Source organism: Macaca thibetana, chromosome 19 (genome assembly GCF_024542745.1).
Source record: "Macaca thibetana thibetana isolate TM-01 chromosome 19, ASM2454274v1, whole genome shotgun sequence".
NCBI classification, from domain to species: domain Eukaryota; kingdom Metazoa; phylum Chordata; class Mammalia; order Primates; family Cercopithecidae; genus Macaca; species Macaca thibetana.
In genome coordinates, this window is record NC_065596.1 from 23,730,183 (window position 1) to 23,746,523 (window position 16,341).

A 16,341-nucleotide genomic window follows, 5' to 3' on the forward strand; every position below is an offset into this window, starting at 1 on the left:
GCGGGGCTCCACAGCCGGCTCCTCTGGGCCACCCCGTCCCTGTTTTACAGCTGGGGGAACTGAGGCACCGAGGTGAAGGGAGCCCCCTCGCACGCGAGGCCGCCGCCGGGGGCAGGGGCGATGGGGGTGGGCGCAGGGCGATGGGGGGGACGGCCAGGGGCGCGGAGGGGGCTGCCCCACCGGCCCGGCCCGTCCGTCCGACTACGGCTACCTACGTCTTGTCTATGGCTTCTGGGCGGGCTGGCGGCCGGGGCAGCGCAATGGCATGGCTTTGGTCTGGATGACGGCCCCGCCCCCGGCCCACCTGGGCCCGCGGGGCGGTTGGCGAGGGTCACAAGTTGGACGAGAGGCGCGAGCGCGCGGAGTCCTGGGGGTCCAGGCCGCCGGCGGCGCCAGGCGAAGCCGAGTCCCTGCGGTCCGGGCTGGGCGCGGCGGCCCGGGCAGCAGGCGTCGGCCCCAGGCGTGGCGTGGAGCTGCTGGCCGGGCGCGCGGAGGCCGCGGGGCCGGGCGCGCCATGGGGGCAGCGAGGGCTGCGAGGCGGACAGTGGGCGCGACGCGCGGCTCAGGCGGCGCGCAGGCAGGGCGGGCCCAGCAAGGGGGGCGGCGGGCGAGCCGCCGTAGGGCGAGGTCCGCGGTGCCCGGGGGCTGGCGGGCACGCCCGGGGGGCTGGCAGGAGGCGGGGGCCCCGGTGAGGCAGCGGCAGGTGCGGGCCCCGGGGGCGGGCGGCGGACGAGGCGCGGCGAGCCGAGCGCCAGCGGCCCCACGAGCGGCCGCGCCACCTGCGGGCAGAAGCTCATGGCCACGGCCTGCTGCAGCGTGGCGATGGCCGAGGTGACCTGCGGCGGCGGCGGCGGCGGGAAGAGGCCCACGCGCTGACCCAGCTCGGCCTGCTGCACCATCTCACGGTCGTACTTGACGATCTCCTGGATGATGGCGTTCTCCTGGTTGTTGAATACGCCCGAGTTGAGGTCATGCTGCACCTTGTGCAGAAGGATGGAATTCTTCTTGCCTGCAGGAGAGGGGGCGTCAGCGCGTGCACAGGGAGCACTTGCTGCGTACAGCAGGCACCGAGCACCTACTTACTGTACGCGGCACGCATACATGGAGCACCTGCTGGATACAGCAAGCAGGCACCGAGCACCTACTCTATACAGCGGGTGCGCATGGAGTGCTTGCAGTGTAGAGCAAACATGTATTTAGTACCTACTGTATACAATAAGCACACATGTAGCCTCTCTTGCCTACGGTATGGATATTGAGTACCTGCTGTATACAGGCACCTGCTATGCACAGCCGGCATGCATGAAGCACCTGCATACAGAAAGCAGGTTTTTTGCTCTTTTTTTTTTGAGACACAGTCTCGCTCTATCGCCCAGGCTGGAGTGCAGTGGCGCCATCTCAGTTCACTGCAAGCTCCGCCTCCAGGGTTCACGCCATTCTCCTGCCTCAGCCTCCCATGTAGCTGGGACTACAGGTGCCACCACCACGCCCGGCTAGTTTTTTTGTATTTTTAGTAGAGATGGGGTTTCACCGTGTTAGTCAGGATGACCTCAGGATCATGATCCTGACCTTAGTCTCCCACAGTGCTGGGATTACAGGTGTGAGCCACCGCACCCGGCAGCAAGCAGGTATTTAATGCTTGCTGTGCACATGGAGCAGGTATCACTGTACAGCAAGTATGCATGTGTATCATCTGTCTATGCTGATTATGTAATGAGTGCCTCCAGTGTGCCACAGGCATACCGAGAACACCTGCCTGTAAACAGCCCGTGCTCAGCGCCTGCTGTATACAGAAGGTATAACCTAAACACCTGGAATGTGTTGCATACTCGCTGTATAAAGCAAGTTGTGGAGTGCTTCCTACTGTATGCTGGGGAGCTCCCTGACACCACTCCATCGCACCTGTCCTGCGTTTCCGCCATGGTCTTCATTCCCATTCCCGTTCCCACAAACAGCAGCAGGAGCCGCGATCTCCCTGGCGCCTACATCCAGTCATCAGGGCTCTGCCCCTCCCTGCCCCGGAGACTGCCCCCTCAGAGGCCAAGTCAGTCTCCCTCCTGGACACGGGCCGCCTTGATGGATACTATCTGACCAGGTCCTCTGCCCACCTAGAACCCTCCATGACTCCCGGATGCTCCTGATTTAGTCAAAACTCTCCCTGCCGCTCACTGGGCCCTGTGTGTCTGGACCCCCCTTCCTCCCCGACCTCCTCCAGGCCTCCCTGGCTCTCTGGACTCTAGGCCTCCTTTCGATCTCAGGGCCTTGGGACGTGCTGTGTCCATTCCAGGAACACACCTTCCTCCCCCTTTCCACGTGGCATCCCTTACCCTGGTCTTCACTCTGCATTCCCAACTCAGGGAGGCCCACCGGCCCCACCTGCCCTGCTGGCACACAGCCCGGTCGTGTGTGATTTGACCACCAGTCCATAAGCCTCCCTGGGAGTCAGAGTGGGCCGACAGGTCTGCCCCTTGCCCCCCCAGCACACAGCAGGGGCTCACCGAGCATTCAGCACAACCGAAAACACCCCGTGCATTCCCTTCCTTGGGAAATAGCTGCCCCTGGCCAAAGTAGGACAATAGGTCAGAAAATCAGCCTGTAGACCCAAAAGGGTCCCAGGAGCGGCCAGCCACTGCCCCTGCCCGAGCCACACCCCTGCTGCCTTGGCCACGCCGCTGCCCCAGCCATGCCCCTGATGCCACAGCCACGCCCGTCCCCCATTGCACCGTCGAAGCCACGCCCCTGGTGCCTTGGCCACGCCCCCGACCCTCAGCCACACCCCTCTGGCCCTGGCCACGCCCCTGACCCTCAGCCGCGCCCCCGAGGCCTCAGCCACACCCTTCCTGCCCCGGCCACGCCCCCGACCCTTAGCCACACCCCTCCTGCCCCGGCCACACCCCCGACCCTCAGCCACACCCCTCCTGCCCCGGCCACGCCCCCGACCCTCAGCCACACCCCTCCTGCCCCGGCCACGCCCCTGACCCTCAGCCACACCCCTCCTGCCCCGGCCACGCCCCCGACCCTCAGCCACACCCCTCCTGCCCCGGCCACACCCCTGACCCTCAGCCACACCCCTCCTGCCCCGGCCACGCCCCCGACCCTCAGCCACACCCCTCCTGCCCCGGCCACGCCCCCGACCCTCAGCCACACCCCTCCTGCCCCGGCCACGTCCCCGACCCTTAGCCACACCCCTCCTGCCCCGGTCACGCCCCCGATCCTCAGCCACACCCCTCCTGCCCCAGCCACGCCCCCGGCCTGCTCACCGATGCGGTCCAGGCGGTCGATGGCCACCGTCTCGAAGGCGCGCCGCATCATGGGGTACTCCTCCAGCACCTCGTTGAAGTTGTCCACGCTCAGCGAATAGAGGCGGCAGTAGGTGTCGGCCCGCACGCTCGCTGTGCGCCGGCCCCGGGTGAGCAGGCAGATCTCTGCACGTGGCGGGCAGGGGCGTTGGACGGGGCGGGCACCGCGGCCCTCCCCGCCCAGGCACACGGCCCGGCCTCTGCACCTTGGCCAGCGGGGGCGCTTCCCACCCAGGCTCTCCCTGGTGCCTGCCCCAGCCCAGCCCGCAGCCCGCAGCCCCCCGGCTCCGCACACCGCGGGGGGCGCGTGACCCCTCCCCACCAGGCGCGCCCCGCTCCAGCGCACCCCCGAAGTAGGAGCCGTCGGACAGCTTCATCTCCTTGTTGCCCTTGGTGAGCACGCTGACCACGCCGTGCTGGATGAAGTACATCTTCTTCCCGATGGTGCCTTCGCGGATGATGTAGTCACCCGGCTGGAAGACCTCGAACTTGAGCTTGGTCAGCATGGCCGTGACGAAGTTGGGGTCAGCGTTGGCGAACAGCGGCATGGAGGCCACCAGCTTCCGGCAGTTGAAGTTGACGATCTCCTGCAGGGGGGAGGCAGGGCTGGGTCCGCTGCAAACCCCACTCCCGCTTGCCCCTCGCCCTGCCTCTGGGACCCGCTCACCTCTCGGGCCCCAATTTCCTTGTCTGAGAGACGGGCTCGGCCCCGCAGCCGGATCCAGCTGCTGCCGCCAAGGACGGGAGAAAGCAAAAACGCTCCCTGCTCCTCGCTATTTGACATCATATGGCGACATCTGCCAATCCAGTCGGACCAGGAGGGGCAACTGTAGACATAAGCACTGGAAAGGAGGCCAGGTGCGGGGGGCCTCACGCCTGTGACCCCAGCATTGTCGGAGGCTGAGGCGGGAGGATCGCTTGGGCCCAGGAGTTCTAGACCAGCCTGGGCAACATAGTAAAACCCCCGTCTCTACCAAAAAAAAAAGCCAGGAGTGGTGGTGGGGCACCTACTCTCAGCTACTCAGGAGGCTGAGGCTACAGGATGACTTGACCCCAGGAAGTGGAGGTTGCAGTGAGCCGTGATCCCCACACCACTGCACTCCAGCCTGGGCGACAGAACGAGATCCTGACTCTAAAAAAAAAAACAGGCCGGGCGCGGTGGCTCAAGCCTGTAATCCCAGCACTTTGGGAGGCCGAGACGGGCGGATCACGAGGTCAGGAGATCGAGACCATCCTGGCTAACACGGTGAAACCCCGTCTCTACTAAAAAATACAAAAAACTAGCCGGGTGAGGTGGCGGCGCCTGTAGTCCCAGCTACTCGGGAGGCTGAGGCAGGAGAATGGCGTGAACCCGGGAGGCAGAGCTTGCAGTGAGCCGAGATCCGGCCACTGCACTCCAGCCTGGGGGACAGAGCGAGACTCCGTCTCGGAAAAAAAAAAAAGGCCGGGCACAGTGGCTCACACCTGTAATCCCAGCACTCTGGGAGGCCAAGGTGGGTGGATCACCTGAGGTCAGGAGTTCGAGACCAGCCTGGCCAACATGGGGAAACCCCATTTCTACTAAAAATACAAAAAATTAGCCGGGCGTGGTGGCACGTGCCTGTAATCCCAGCTACTCGGGAGGCTGAGGCAGGAGAGTCTCTTGAACCCGGGAGGCAGAGGTTTCACTGAGCCAAGAGCCTGGGCGACAGAGCAAGACTCCATCACACACACACACACACACACACACACACACACACACAAAATCAGGGGAAAGCTACAACATTTGGTCAAACTATTAGGTGATTTTTGAAAAATCAACATAAAAACCAAGGGCCTTGAGATGAATAGATGTTGTTAAGAGCGAGTTTCCCTTAGCAAGGCAGCTTCTAAGGATGGCAATGTTCCACTTTTGCTCCATGTTCACTTTAGGAACCAGCTATCGAGCTGTGCCCTTATGACGTGCGCACTGTTTGATACTTTTTTTTTTTTTGAGACGGAGTCTTGCTCTGTCGCCCAGGCTGGAGTGCAGTGGTGCCATCTCGGCTCATTGCAAGCTCTGCCTCCCGGGTTCATGCCATTCTCCTGCCTCAGCCTCCCAAGCAGCTGGCACTACAGGTGCCCACCACCACGCCCAGCTTTTTTTTTTTTTTGAGATGGAGTCTCACTCTTTCGCCCAGGCTGGAGTGCAATGGCACAATCTCGGCTCACTGCAAGCTCCACCTCTTGGGTTCAAGCGATTCTCCTGCCTCAGCCTCCCGAGTAGCTGGGATTACAGGCGCCCGCCACCACTTTTTGCATTTTTAGTCGAGATGGGGTTTCACCATGTTGGCCAGGCTGGTCTTGAACTCCTGACCTCAGGTGATCTGCCCACCTCGGCGTCCCAAAGCGCTGGAATTACAGGTGTGAGCCACCACGCCCGGCAACAGCTGCCATTTCTAACCTAGGGAGACTGCACCTTCCTCAGCCAGGCGCAGGTGACCCTTGCGGCCGCTGAGCCTACAGAATGGCGCAAGCTCTCAGAAGGAATCAACCCAACCCAGTGAATCTGGACACCCGGGCCCTGGTTTAGCACCACGTGGAGCTCACCTCACAAAAGACCAGAAGCGCAGAGAGGAGGTGCCAGATGCCCCAGCCAGGGGGACACAGGGCAGTGGGTATCTGCGTATGTTTGTTTTACCTTAAAAAGAAAAATAGGGCCAGGCGCGGTGTCTCAAGCCTGTAATCCCAGCACTTTGGGAGGCCGAGACGGGCAGATCACGAGGTCAGGAGATCGAGACCATCCTGGCTAACACGGTGAAACCCCGTCTCTACTAAAAAATACAAAAAACTAGCTGGGCGAGGTGGCGGGCGCCTGTAGTCCCAGCTACTCAGGAGGCTGAGGCAGGAGAATGGCATAAACCCGGGAGGTGGAGCTTGCAGTGAGCCGAGATTGCACCACCGCACTCCAACCTGGGCAACAGAGCGAGACTCTGTCTCAAAAAAAAAAAAAAAAAAAAAAAGAAAGAAAAGAAAAGAAAAGAAAAATAGGCCAGGAATGGCGGCTCATGCCTGTAATCCTGGCACTGTGGGAGGCTGAGGCAAGCAGATCACCTGAGATCAAGAGTTTAAGACCAGCCTGACCAATATGGTAAAACCCCGTCTCTACTAAAAATACAAAAATTAGCTGGGTGTGGGGGCACACGCCTATAATCTCAGCTACTCAGGAGGCTGAGGCAGGAGAATCTCTTGAACCCATGAGGCAGAGGTTGCAGTGAGCCGAGATCATGCCACTGCACTCCAGCCTGGTGACAGAGTAAGACTCGTCTCAAGAAAAAAAAAAAAAAAAAAGGCCCAGGCCCGTCGCAGTGGCTCACGCCTGTAATCCCAGCACTTTGGGAGGCCGAGGCGGGTGAATCACGAGATCAGGAGATCGAGACCACCCTGGCTAACACTGTGAAACCCCGTCTCTACTAAAAATACAAAAATTAGCCAGATGGGGTGGTACATGCCTGTAATCCCAGCCACTCAGGTGGCTGAGGCAGGAGCATCACCTGAGGTTGGAAGTTCGAGTTTGAACCCAGGAGGTGGAGGTTGCCATGAGCCAAGATTGTGCCACGGCACTCCAGCTTGGGTGACAGAGCGAGACTCTGTCTAAAAAAAAAAAAAGTTGGCCGAGTGCGGTGGCTCACACCTGTAATCCCAGCACTTTGGGAGGCCGAGGCAGGCGGATCACTTGAGGTTGGGAGTTCGAGACCAGCCTGGACAACATGGTGAAACCCCGTCTCTACTAAAAATACAAAAATCAACCGGGCGTGGTGACGCTCCCCTGTAATATCAGCTACTCAGGAGGCTGAGGTGGGAGAATCGCTTGAACCTGGGAGGCGGAGGTTGCAGTGAGCTGAGATGCACCACTGCACTCCAGCCTGGGCAACAGAATGAGACTCGACTCCGTTTCTAAAAACAAAACAAAACACTAAAGTGGAAATGTCCAATGCAGGAAACTGGGTAGAGGGACAGGACAGAGCCAGACTTCTCTGAATATACGCTGTTGTTTTTGTTTTTTTGAGACCGAGTCTCTCTCTGTCGCTCAGGCTGGAGTGCAGTGGCGTGACCTTCGCTCTCTGCAATCTCTGCCTCCTGGGTTCAAGTGATTCTCCTGCCTCAGCCTCCCGAGTAGCTGGGACTACAGGCATGCACCACCACGCCCAGCTATATTTTGTATTTTTAGTAGAGACGGGGTTTTACCATGTTGGCCAGGCTGGTCTCGAACTCCCGACCTCAGGTGATCCGCCCGCCTCGGCCTCCCGAAGTGCTGGGATTACAGGCGTGAGCCACCGCACCTGGACATATGTGGGTTTAAAGATTTGACTTTGCAACTCCTAAGCACCTAAATAATGACCAAGTAGTGTAGGTTGCCAAGGGCTGGGGACGGGGAGCCAGGCTGGCGACTGACAGCCTAGGTCTCCTTTTTGAGAACGTTCTGGAGTTGGTTGTGGCGTCGGGTGCATCACTCTGTTAATACTAAAAGCCACTGCATTTTATGCATTTTGTGGTCTGTGAGTTATCTCTCTATAAATGAATGAATGAAAATCATAGTCATCAAATGCAATTAAACATTTTCAGCGAAGCGAACCGCAGTGTATGCCTCCTGGGAGGCAATGCGTGTAAATGCCCCCCAGAAGCATTCCCGGGGCCCGCGGTCCCGAGGGTCAGGCCCGTCCTGTCCGCCTCCTCGCCCAGCTCCTCCAGCCCCTCCTCGGGGCCTCTGCCCAAGCCAGGTGCTCCCCCCGGGACACCCTGCCCGGCTCACACGTGGCCGTGCTCTGACGTTGCCTCCCCGTCCTCATCCCTCCCCGCTTCCCAGAGCTGCTCTCTGCTGCCTGTGTGATCACAGCCGCCTTCCCTAGGCCCTGCTTCCTGAGGGTAAGGCCTTCGAGCACAGAGCAGGGCATGCAGTCGGCGCTCAACCACTGCTTGATGGGTGTTGTGGGTTGACCTACATCTCCCAGAAACACAGGCTGACATCCCGAACCCCGGTTTCAGGTGGAAACAGGGTCTTTGCAGACATGACCCAGTTAAGGAGAAGCCACGAGGAACCGGGTGGGCCCTGATCCAACGTCGTCGGATGGATTTGCAAGAAGAGACAGAGACGCACAGGGGAGAGGGCTGTGAGCAGATGGAGGCGGAGACCAGGGAGATGCATCTGCAAGCCGAGGGCGCCTGGAGCCAGGAAGGATCCTCCCGGGGGGTCCGGGGAGGGTAGCGCGGCCGGCCCACGCCTTGATTTTGGGCTTCTGGCCTCCAGGACCGTGGGAGGCCGAATCTCTGCTGTTCTAGCCAGACTGGGGGGGTTTGTTCCCGCAGCCCCGGGAAACTCGCCCAGGGTCACCCAAGCTACAGAAACAGCTGGGAGTTAAACCCCCTCCTCATCAGCCTGTGTGCCCCCAGGCCCTGGTGCTCAGCGGGGCCTCTGCAGCTCCTCCCTCCCCACCCTGCCCTGCTTCTGCCCCGCCCTGTCGGGCACAGACCCCGGCAGCTCTGCTAAGGGGGCATCGGGAAGCAAGGCGGGGGTGGCGGGGGTCCCGGGGGTGCAGAGGCTCACGGCGGGGGAGGGTGCGTGTACAGGTCTAGCTCAAGTCCCTCCTGGGGCAGTTGAGGCTCCGCGCCTCCTTCAGGGACCGGCTCCTGGGCGCCAGGAGAGGGAGACCGGCCCTGTGCCCGAGGCTGCCTCCCGCCTGCCCGGCGCCCGCCTCACCTCCCGCAGGGGCCCGTTGAGCTCGCCCAGGATGCTGTCCTCGTCGAACATCTTGCCCTGGTAACGGTGCTCATAGTAGTCGTGGATCTTCTGGCGGAAGTCGGCCGGCAGCTTGTGGAAGGACATGTACTGCTCCACCTGCTTGTACTGTGGGGAGGAGGCGAGGCTGGGTCAGACACCACCCCGGACTGCAGCGGGCACACGGGCACCTGCTTGTACTGTGGGGAGGAGGCGAGGCTGGGTCAGACACCGCCCCGGCCTGCAGCGGGCACACGGGCACCTGCTTGTACCGTGGGGAGGTGAGGTTGGGTCAGACACCGCCCCGGCCTGCAGCGGCCACACGGGCACCTGCTTGTACCATGGGGAGGAGGTGAGGCTGGGTCAGACACCGCCCCGGCCTGCAGCGGCCACACGGGCACCTGCTTGTACCGTGGGGAGGTGAGGTTGGGTCAGACACCGCCCCAGCCTGCAGCGGGCACACGGGCACCTGCTTGTACCATGGGGAGGAGGTGAGGCTGGGTCAGACACCGCCCCGGCCTGAGGCAGGGAGACAGGCCTTCACACCTGCTTGTACTGTTGGGGTTCAGGGCTGGGTCAGACACCGCCCCGGCCTGCAGCGGGGAGACAGGCATCCGCCACACAGGGGCCGCCAGATTCCACAACAGCAAATAAACATGCTTCTATTTAAATCGGAGTTGAATTCGTTTCAATGATAAACTCAATTTTTTTTTTTTTTTCTGAGAGAGTCTCGCTCTGTCGCCCAGGCTGGAGGGCAGTGGCGCGATCACAGCTCACCGCAGCCTCCACCTCCGGGCTCAAGCGAGCCTCCCACCTCAGCCTCCTGAGTAGCAGGGACTACAGGTGTGCGCCATCACGCCTGGCTGATTCTTTGATTTTTTGTGGGGATGAGGTCTCACCATGTTGCCCAGGCTGGTCTTTAACTCCTGGGCTCCTCGGCCTCCCAAAGTGCTGGGATTACAGGTGTGAACCACCGCGCCTGGCCAAGTCGATTCATTCTTAACATTCTGAATAATTGATACTGATATCCTAAATAATAATTCTAAAATAATATTAAATTAATTGTTGGGGCAGGGTTGGCGGATAAAGTTCAGGATCTCCATTTAAAGTTGAATTGCAGGCTGGGCGCGGGGGTTCACGCCTGTAATCCCAGCACTTTGGGAGGAGGAGGCGGGTGGATCACTTGAGGTCAGGAGTTCAAGACCAGCCTGGCCAACATGGTGAAACCCCATCTTTACTAAAAATACAAAAGTCAGCCCGGCGTGGTGGCAGGTGCCTGTAGTCCCCGCTACTCGGGAGGCTGAGGCAGGAGAATCGCTTGAACCCGGGAGGCGGAGGCTGCAGTGAGCTGAGATCATGCCCCTGCACTCCAGTCTGGATGACAGAGGGAGACTCCATCTCAAAAACAACAAACAAACAACATAAATAAATAAGTTGAACTGCAGAAAAACAAGAACAATGTTTAGTTTAAGTTATCCTTGTAGGCCGGGCGCGGTGGCTCAAGCCTGTAATCCCAGCACTTTGGGAGGCCGAGATGGGTGGATCACGAGGTCAGGAGATTGAGACCATCCTGGCTAACACAGTGAAACACCGTCTCTACTAAAAAAATACAAAAAAACTAGCCGGGCGAGGTGGCGGGCGCCTGTAGTCCCAGCTACTCGGGAGGCTGAGGCAGGAGAACGGCCTGAACCCGGGAGGCGGAGCTTGCAGTGAGCTGAGATCCGGCCACTGCACTCCAGCAAGGGGGACAGAGTGAGACTCCGTCTCAAAGAAAAAAAAAAAAAAAAAGTTATCCTTGTAATATCTGAAATAAACTAAAAACCTTATTTGGCGTTTCTCTGAAATTCAGATGTAACTACGTATCATGAATTTTTTTTTTTTTTGAGCCTCTGGCCTCAAGCAATCCTCCCACCTCAGCCTCCTGAGTAGCGGGGATTACAGGTGTGCACCACCACACCCTGCTAATTTTTTTTTTTTTTTTGAGACGGAGTCTCGCTCTGTCACCCAGGCTGGAGTGCAGTGGCCGGATCTCAGCTCACTGCAAGCTCCACCTCCCGGGTTCACGCCATTCTCCTGCCTCAGCCTCCCGAGTAGCTGGGACTACAGGCGCCTGCCACCTCGCCCGGCTAGTTTTTTGTATTTTTTAGTAGAGACGGGGTTTCACCATGTTAGCCAGGATGGTCTTGATCTCCTGACCTCGTGATCCGCCCGTCTCGGCCTCCCAAAGTGCTGGGATTACAGGCTTGAGCCACCGCGCCCGGCCCCTGCTAATTTTTTTATTTTTTGTAGGGATGAGGTCTCGTCATGTTGCTCCGGCTGGTCTTAAATTCCTGACCTCAGGTGATCCCCGTCTCGGCCTCCCAAAGCACTGGGATTGCAGGCGTGAGCCACTGAGCCAAGCCCAGTGCCCTGAATTTTATCTGGCAACCCCACCCCTGAGGAATGGGTGGGCACCTGACTCTATGAGGAGAGGGCCCAGGTACCCTGACACACAGGACCCCCTTCCTAGGGCCTCCAACCCTGCAGGGGCTCCGACCCCTCCCTGATGATCTCTCTAGAAACCGCCGGGTCAGCCCCTCCTGAGCAGGGAAGGGAGCGTGGGTGCCAGGCAGGGGTGCCAGGCCCTGCTGTCCCCAGGACGGTGCCCCCCGATGGCTCCAGCCTCATTTCCGCCCCAGCCCCGCCCGGCCGCAGCTGCCCTGAGCTCAGCGGAACCCGTGACGGCGGGCGGGTGGTGGCACCAGCTTATGTTTGGGTGCAAGGCCCGTGGCTTCCGGACAGCCGGGCGCCTGGCACGGGGCCCAGCTGACCCAGCCGATCCTGCCAGCCACTGCTCGGGGGGTGGGGAGAGGGGGCACTTGACTCCCAGCCAGCCGCTTCACAGAGAGAAACTGAGGCACAGAGCGGAGCATGAGGCCCAACTCCATGGGGCCAATCCTAATCTCCCTCCACCCCTCCTGGCTCCCCTGTGTCCCCTCCACGGCCAAGCCTAGGATTAGCCCGGTGGACGCTGCAGGCCAGAGGCCACGTCTGAGCAGTGGGGCAGCCTTGCTGTCCCTGAAGCCTGGCCCTGACTGCCGGCCACCGGCGTGTCCTCAAGTGACCCCAGGCCTCTCCGGACCCGCCAGGCCCCTTCCCCACCCCAGCCCCATCCTGAGCCGGCCTAGAGACCCCCAGGTGGGCCCCGCCTCCTGGCAATGCCTGTCTCTCACTCCAGGCTCCCCCATATCCTCCTTCAGCCCCAGGGGCTTCCTACGTCCAGTGACTGACCCTGACCTGCCCTGACCCCAACTCAGCCCCTTCCAGCCCAGCCTGCGTCCCCTCCCCAGCCCCTGCCCCAAGTCCATCTCCAGGCTCCAGACCTCCCTCCCCATCACACGGCCAGCGCTTCTCACCGCCGGCTGCAAGGGTTTCTGTTCCTCCTAATCACAGCCACGGACCCCCAGGGTCCCCGACCTCCCCATCACGCTGTCTGTGCCCTGAGCATGCCACTTGGAGCTGGGTGGAGGGCCAAGTCTGCCTCTCGCCTCGGACCCCAGGGCTGGGCCTGCCTCTCCCCTCGGACCCCAGATCCAGGCCTGCCTCCCCCATCGGACCCCAGGGCCAGGCCTGCCTCCCCCATGAGATCCCAGACCGGCCTCCCTCAGACCTTCTCCTGGTACTGGCGCCGCGAGGAGTCCAGCGACTGGATGAGGGCAGTGGCGTGGCCGATGAACATGGCGTAGCAGGTGGCGCCCACGATCATGCTAAGCATGGTCAGCCAGATGTCCGTCATGCTCTCGGGCGCCTGCCGGCCGTACCCAATGCACAGCATGTGGCTCATGGCCTTGAAGAGCGCGAAGGAGTACAGTTCGCTCCACGAGTGGTTCTGCAAGGCCAGCAGGAGGGGTGGTGGTGGGCAGGTGCTCTCGCCCCGGGAGCCCCTGGTCCTCAAGGGCCCACCGCCCGCCCTCCCCCAGGCACTGAGCTCCCCATGCTCAGAGGTAACCAAGAGAAACGGAGACCCAGGTAGATGACATGGTTTGCACACTTGTCACGGTGAGTCGGCAGTAGGACCAGGGCTGATGCTAGCTGCCCACTTCACTCCTGGGGAAACTGAGACCCCAAGGGCAAGAGTCTGGACCCCGACTTTTGCAGCCTCTGAGATCAGAACATTTGTGAGGTCGAGAGGGGGCGAAAGTTCCAGGGAGCACCTGGGCCAGAGCAGAGGGGCAGGGCGGGCGGACACACCAGGCCGGCCCAGGAGGTCCTGTCCCACCAAGTCCTCAGTTGACCCGGCCGGGAAAGGGGGGCCGCGGGGCTCTGTCCAGGAAATGGGACCACATGCGCGGGCGGCAGCCAGACAATGGGCTGCCTCAGCCCGGGCAGCTGTGCCAGGCTCTGGGGAGGGGCACTGGTGGGTTTTCCCTCTGTAGCTCCTGACCCCATCAATGCCCACCTGCTCTGTGTCCAAACCAAACACATCCCAAGCCCTATATGTAGCTGGGAGCTGGGGCCCAGCACTCCCCAGGCGGGGACAAAGGCTCGCTGGGGCACTAACCTGACTAACGCCCAAGGGCTCCCGTCACTGACCCTTCTTAACAGTCAGCACATCTCAGCCAGGAAGCACGGGGAATCTGGGACTGCCTTCATTTATTATTCCTTTTTTTTTTTCTTTTTAGATGGAGTTTCGCTCTTGTAGCCCAGGCGGGAGTGCCGTGGTGCGACCTCGGCTCGCTGCAGCCTCCACTTCCCAGGTTCAAGCGATTCTCCTGCCTCAGCCTCCCGAGTAGCTGGGACTACAGGCACCCACCACCACGCCCGGCTAACTTTTGTATTTTTAGTAGAGACGGGGTTTCACCATGTTGGCCAGGCTGGTCTCAGACTCCTGACCTCGGGTGATCCACCTGCCTCGGCCTCCCAAAGTGCTGGGATTACAGCCGTGAACCACTGTGCCCGGCCCATTTACTGTTTCTTTGGCATGTGATACCACTTCCCCATTTCAGGGCTATGATGTAAATTGTTCTTTAGTTGTCAGAGATCAGGTCTGGCTCTGTGGCCCAGGCTGGAGTGCAGTGGTGCAATCGTGGCCCACTGCAGCCTAAACTTCTGGGCTCAAGGGATCCAACCCCCTCAGCCTCCTGACTAGCTGAGACCACAAGTGAACACCACCATACCCAGTTCTTCAATTGTTCTTTGAATTAAATGTATGTAAATGAGGCCAGGCGCAGTGGCTCACCCCTGTAATCCCAGCACTGTGGGAGGCCGAGGCAGGTGGATCACCTGAGGTCAGGGGTTTGAGACCAGCCTGGCCAACATGGCGAGACCCTGTCTCTACTAAAAGTACAAAAATTACCCAGGTGCGATGGCGGGCGCCTGTAGTCCCAGCTACTCGGGAGGCTGAGGCGAGAGAATCGCTTGAACCCCGGGAGGCGCAGGTTGCGGTGAGCAGAGATCGCGCCACTGCACTCCAGCCTGGGCGACAGAGTGAAACTAAGTCTCAAAAAGAATAAGCAAATAATAATAATAAATGTAGGTAAATTAAAAAGGGAAATCCACTGGAAAAAGCACTAAGCAGAGGTCTGGGTGACAGATCTCATCATAATCACACTCGGCTTCTCTCCACGGATGATCCCAGGCCTGAAAGGCTCCAAGTGGCTGTTTCAGCCCCCAGGGGCACTAACAGGTCAACCCCGGGGCTGCAGTTCTGGGTCCCCCTTTGTAAAGAGGCCTGAGTCCTCCCCTGTATAAGGGGGGTCTTGTCCCCACCTCGGTAAGGGCCTGGATCCTCCCCTCCGTAAGGGTGGGGTCTTGTCTCCACTTCGGAAGGGCCTGGGTCCCCCCTCTGTGTGGGAGCCTGGGTCCCCCCTCTGTAAGGGGGATAAGGGGGCCCGGGTCCCCCCTCTGTAAGGGGGATAAGGGAGCCTGGGTCCCCCCTCTGTAAGGCGGATAAGGGGGCCCGGGTCCCCCTCCGTCAGGGCCCGCGGTGCTCACCACCATGCCGTTGATGGACACCCAGCAGTTGCGCGGGAAGTCCTGCAGCATGGGCACCAGGAACTGCAGGCAGCCGTCCCAGTGGCAGAGCAGCAGCATCATGCTGATGAGGTTGCAGATGCGCATCACCGCGCTGGCCAGGTCATAGGTCATGTGGAAGATCTGCAGGAAGGCGCCGTGAGCCCCCCACCCCCACCCGCTGCCCCCCACCCGCTGCCCCCCGGCCCCACCTCAGAGCCCCAGTCCCGAGCGCCCCCCACCCGCTGCCCCCCACCCACTGCCCCGCTGCCCCCCCGGCCCCCACCTCAGAGCCCCAGTCCCGAGCGCCCACACTGCAGGAGCTCCTGGCCCCGCCCTCAAATCCACGGCTCTGCCTCAGGCCCCCTGCCCCACCCTGCAGACCCCACCCCAACACCCCTGCCCTCCAAACACACAGAACCCACCCCAGGACCCCCACCCAAATCCATGGCCACACCCCAGGACCCCCACCCCACCCTGCAGCCCCACCCCCAAATCCACAGCCCCCACCCCAGGACCCCTGACCCCAAATCCACAGCCCCCATCCCAGGACCCCTGACCCCCAAGTCCACAGCCGCCACCCCAGGACCCCTGACCCCAAATCCACAGCCCCCACCCCAGAACTCCTGCCCCCAAGTCCACAGCCCCCACCCCAGGACCCCCACCCCACTCCATGGACCCCATCCCAGGACCCCTGCCCCCAAATCCACGGCCCCCGCCCCAGGACCCTCACCCCACTCCATGGCCCCCACCTCAGGACCCCCGTGCCCAAATCCACAACTCCCATCCCAGGACCCCAGCCCCCAGCCCCCCACCTCCAGCCTGCGGTGCCTGGAGGACACGGGACAGTCACCAGGCCCCTACTGGTGGCCGTGGGTGACAAACTTGGTCCAGGACGGGATTGTGGCGGGGTCTGGAATTAGGGGGAGGGGGAGTGACTAGGCTTGGCTTCTCTGACCTCAGTTTCCCCAGAGCTTGAACACAGCAGAATGAATAATAGGGACATGGATGTGTCCAAGGGTCGGTGCTGCGCCCGCACCGCCCTGGTGACACCATTCCCTGGCCCCCATGGCCTCCCCGGACACCCAGGTTCTGCCCCAGCAGCTCCCACGCCCCCACCTGGGGCTCCACCCACGCAGAGCAACGCCCTAAGCCCCACCCCCCAGCCTTACCCCAGCAGCCCGAGGCCCGCCCTGTGTCCCGCCCTGCTGGGACCCATAACTCTGCCCTGTCCTTCCCTGTGGCCCCGCCCATTCGTGTCACGGCCAAGCCTTACTGACTTCCGTGGCCCTGGCCACAGTCCCTGGGGCCCTCATA

At 61.1% G+C, this 16,341-nt stretch overlaps 2 protein-coding genes across 3 annotated transcripts in view; both read right to left on the bottom strand.

The window, feature by feature from the left end:
* Window positions 1-4,101, bottom strand: part of PALM (paralemmin) — a 142,470-nt gene extending 138,369 nt beyond the window's left edge. For both annotated transcript variants that reach the window (XM_050771164.1, XM_050771163.1), the window contains exon 1: window positions 4,007-4,101. In XM_050771164.1, coding sequence (XP_050627121.1) covers window positions 4,007-4,086 — 80 coding nt within the window. In that variant the 5' untranslated portion in view covers window positions 4,087-4,101. The remainder of the gene's footprint in view (window positions 1-4,006) is intronic.
* HCN2 (hyperpolarization activated cyclic nucleotide gated potassium and sodium channel 2) overlaps window positions 305-16,341 on the bottom strand; it is a 33,856-nt gene continuing 17,819 nt past the window's right edge. The window contains 7 exon segments of the mRNA XM_050771102.1: window positions 305-520; window positions 522-1,009; window positions 3,261-3,425; window positions 3,646-3,886; window positions 9,016-9,162; window positions 12,683-12,901; window positions 15,007-15,168. Coding sequence (XP_050627059.1) covers window positions 332-520; window positions 522-1,009; window positions 3,261-3,425; window positions 3,646-3,886; window positions 9,016-9,162; window positions 12,683-12,901; window positions 15,007-15,168 — 1,611 coding nt within the window. The 3' untranslated portion in view covers window positions 305-331.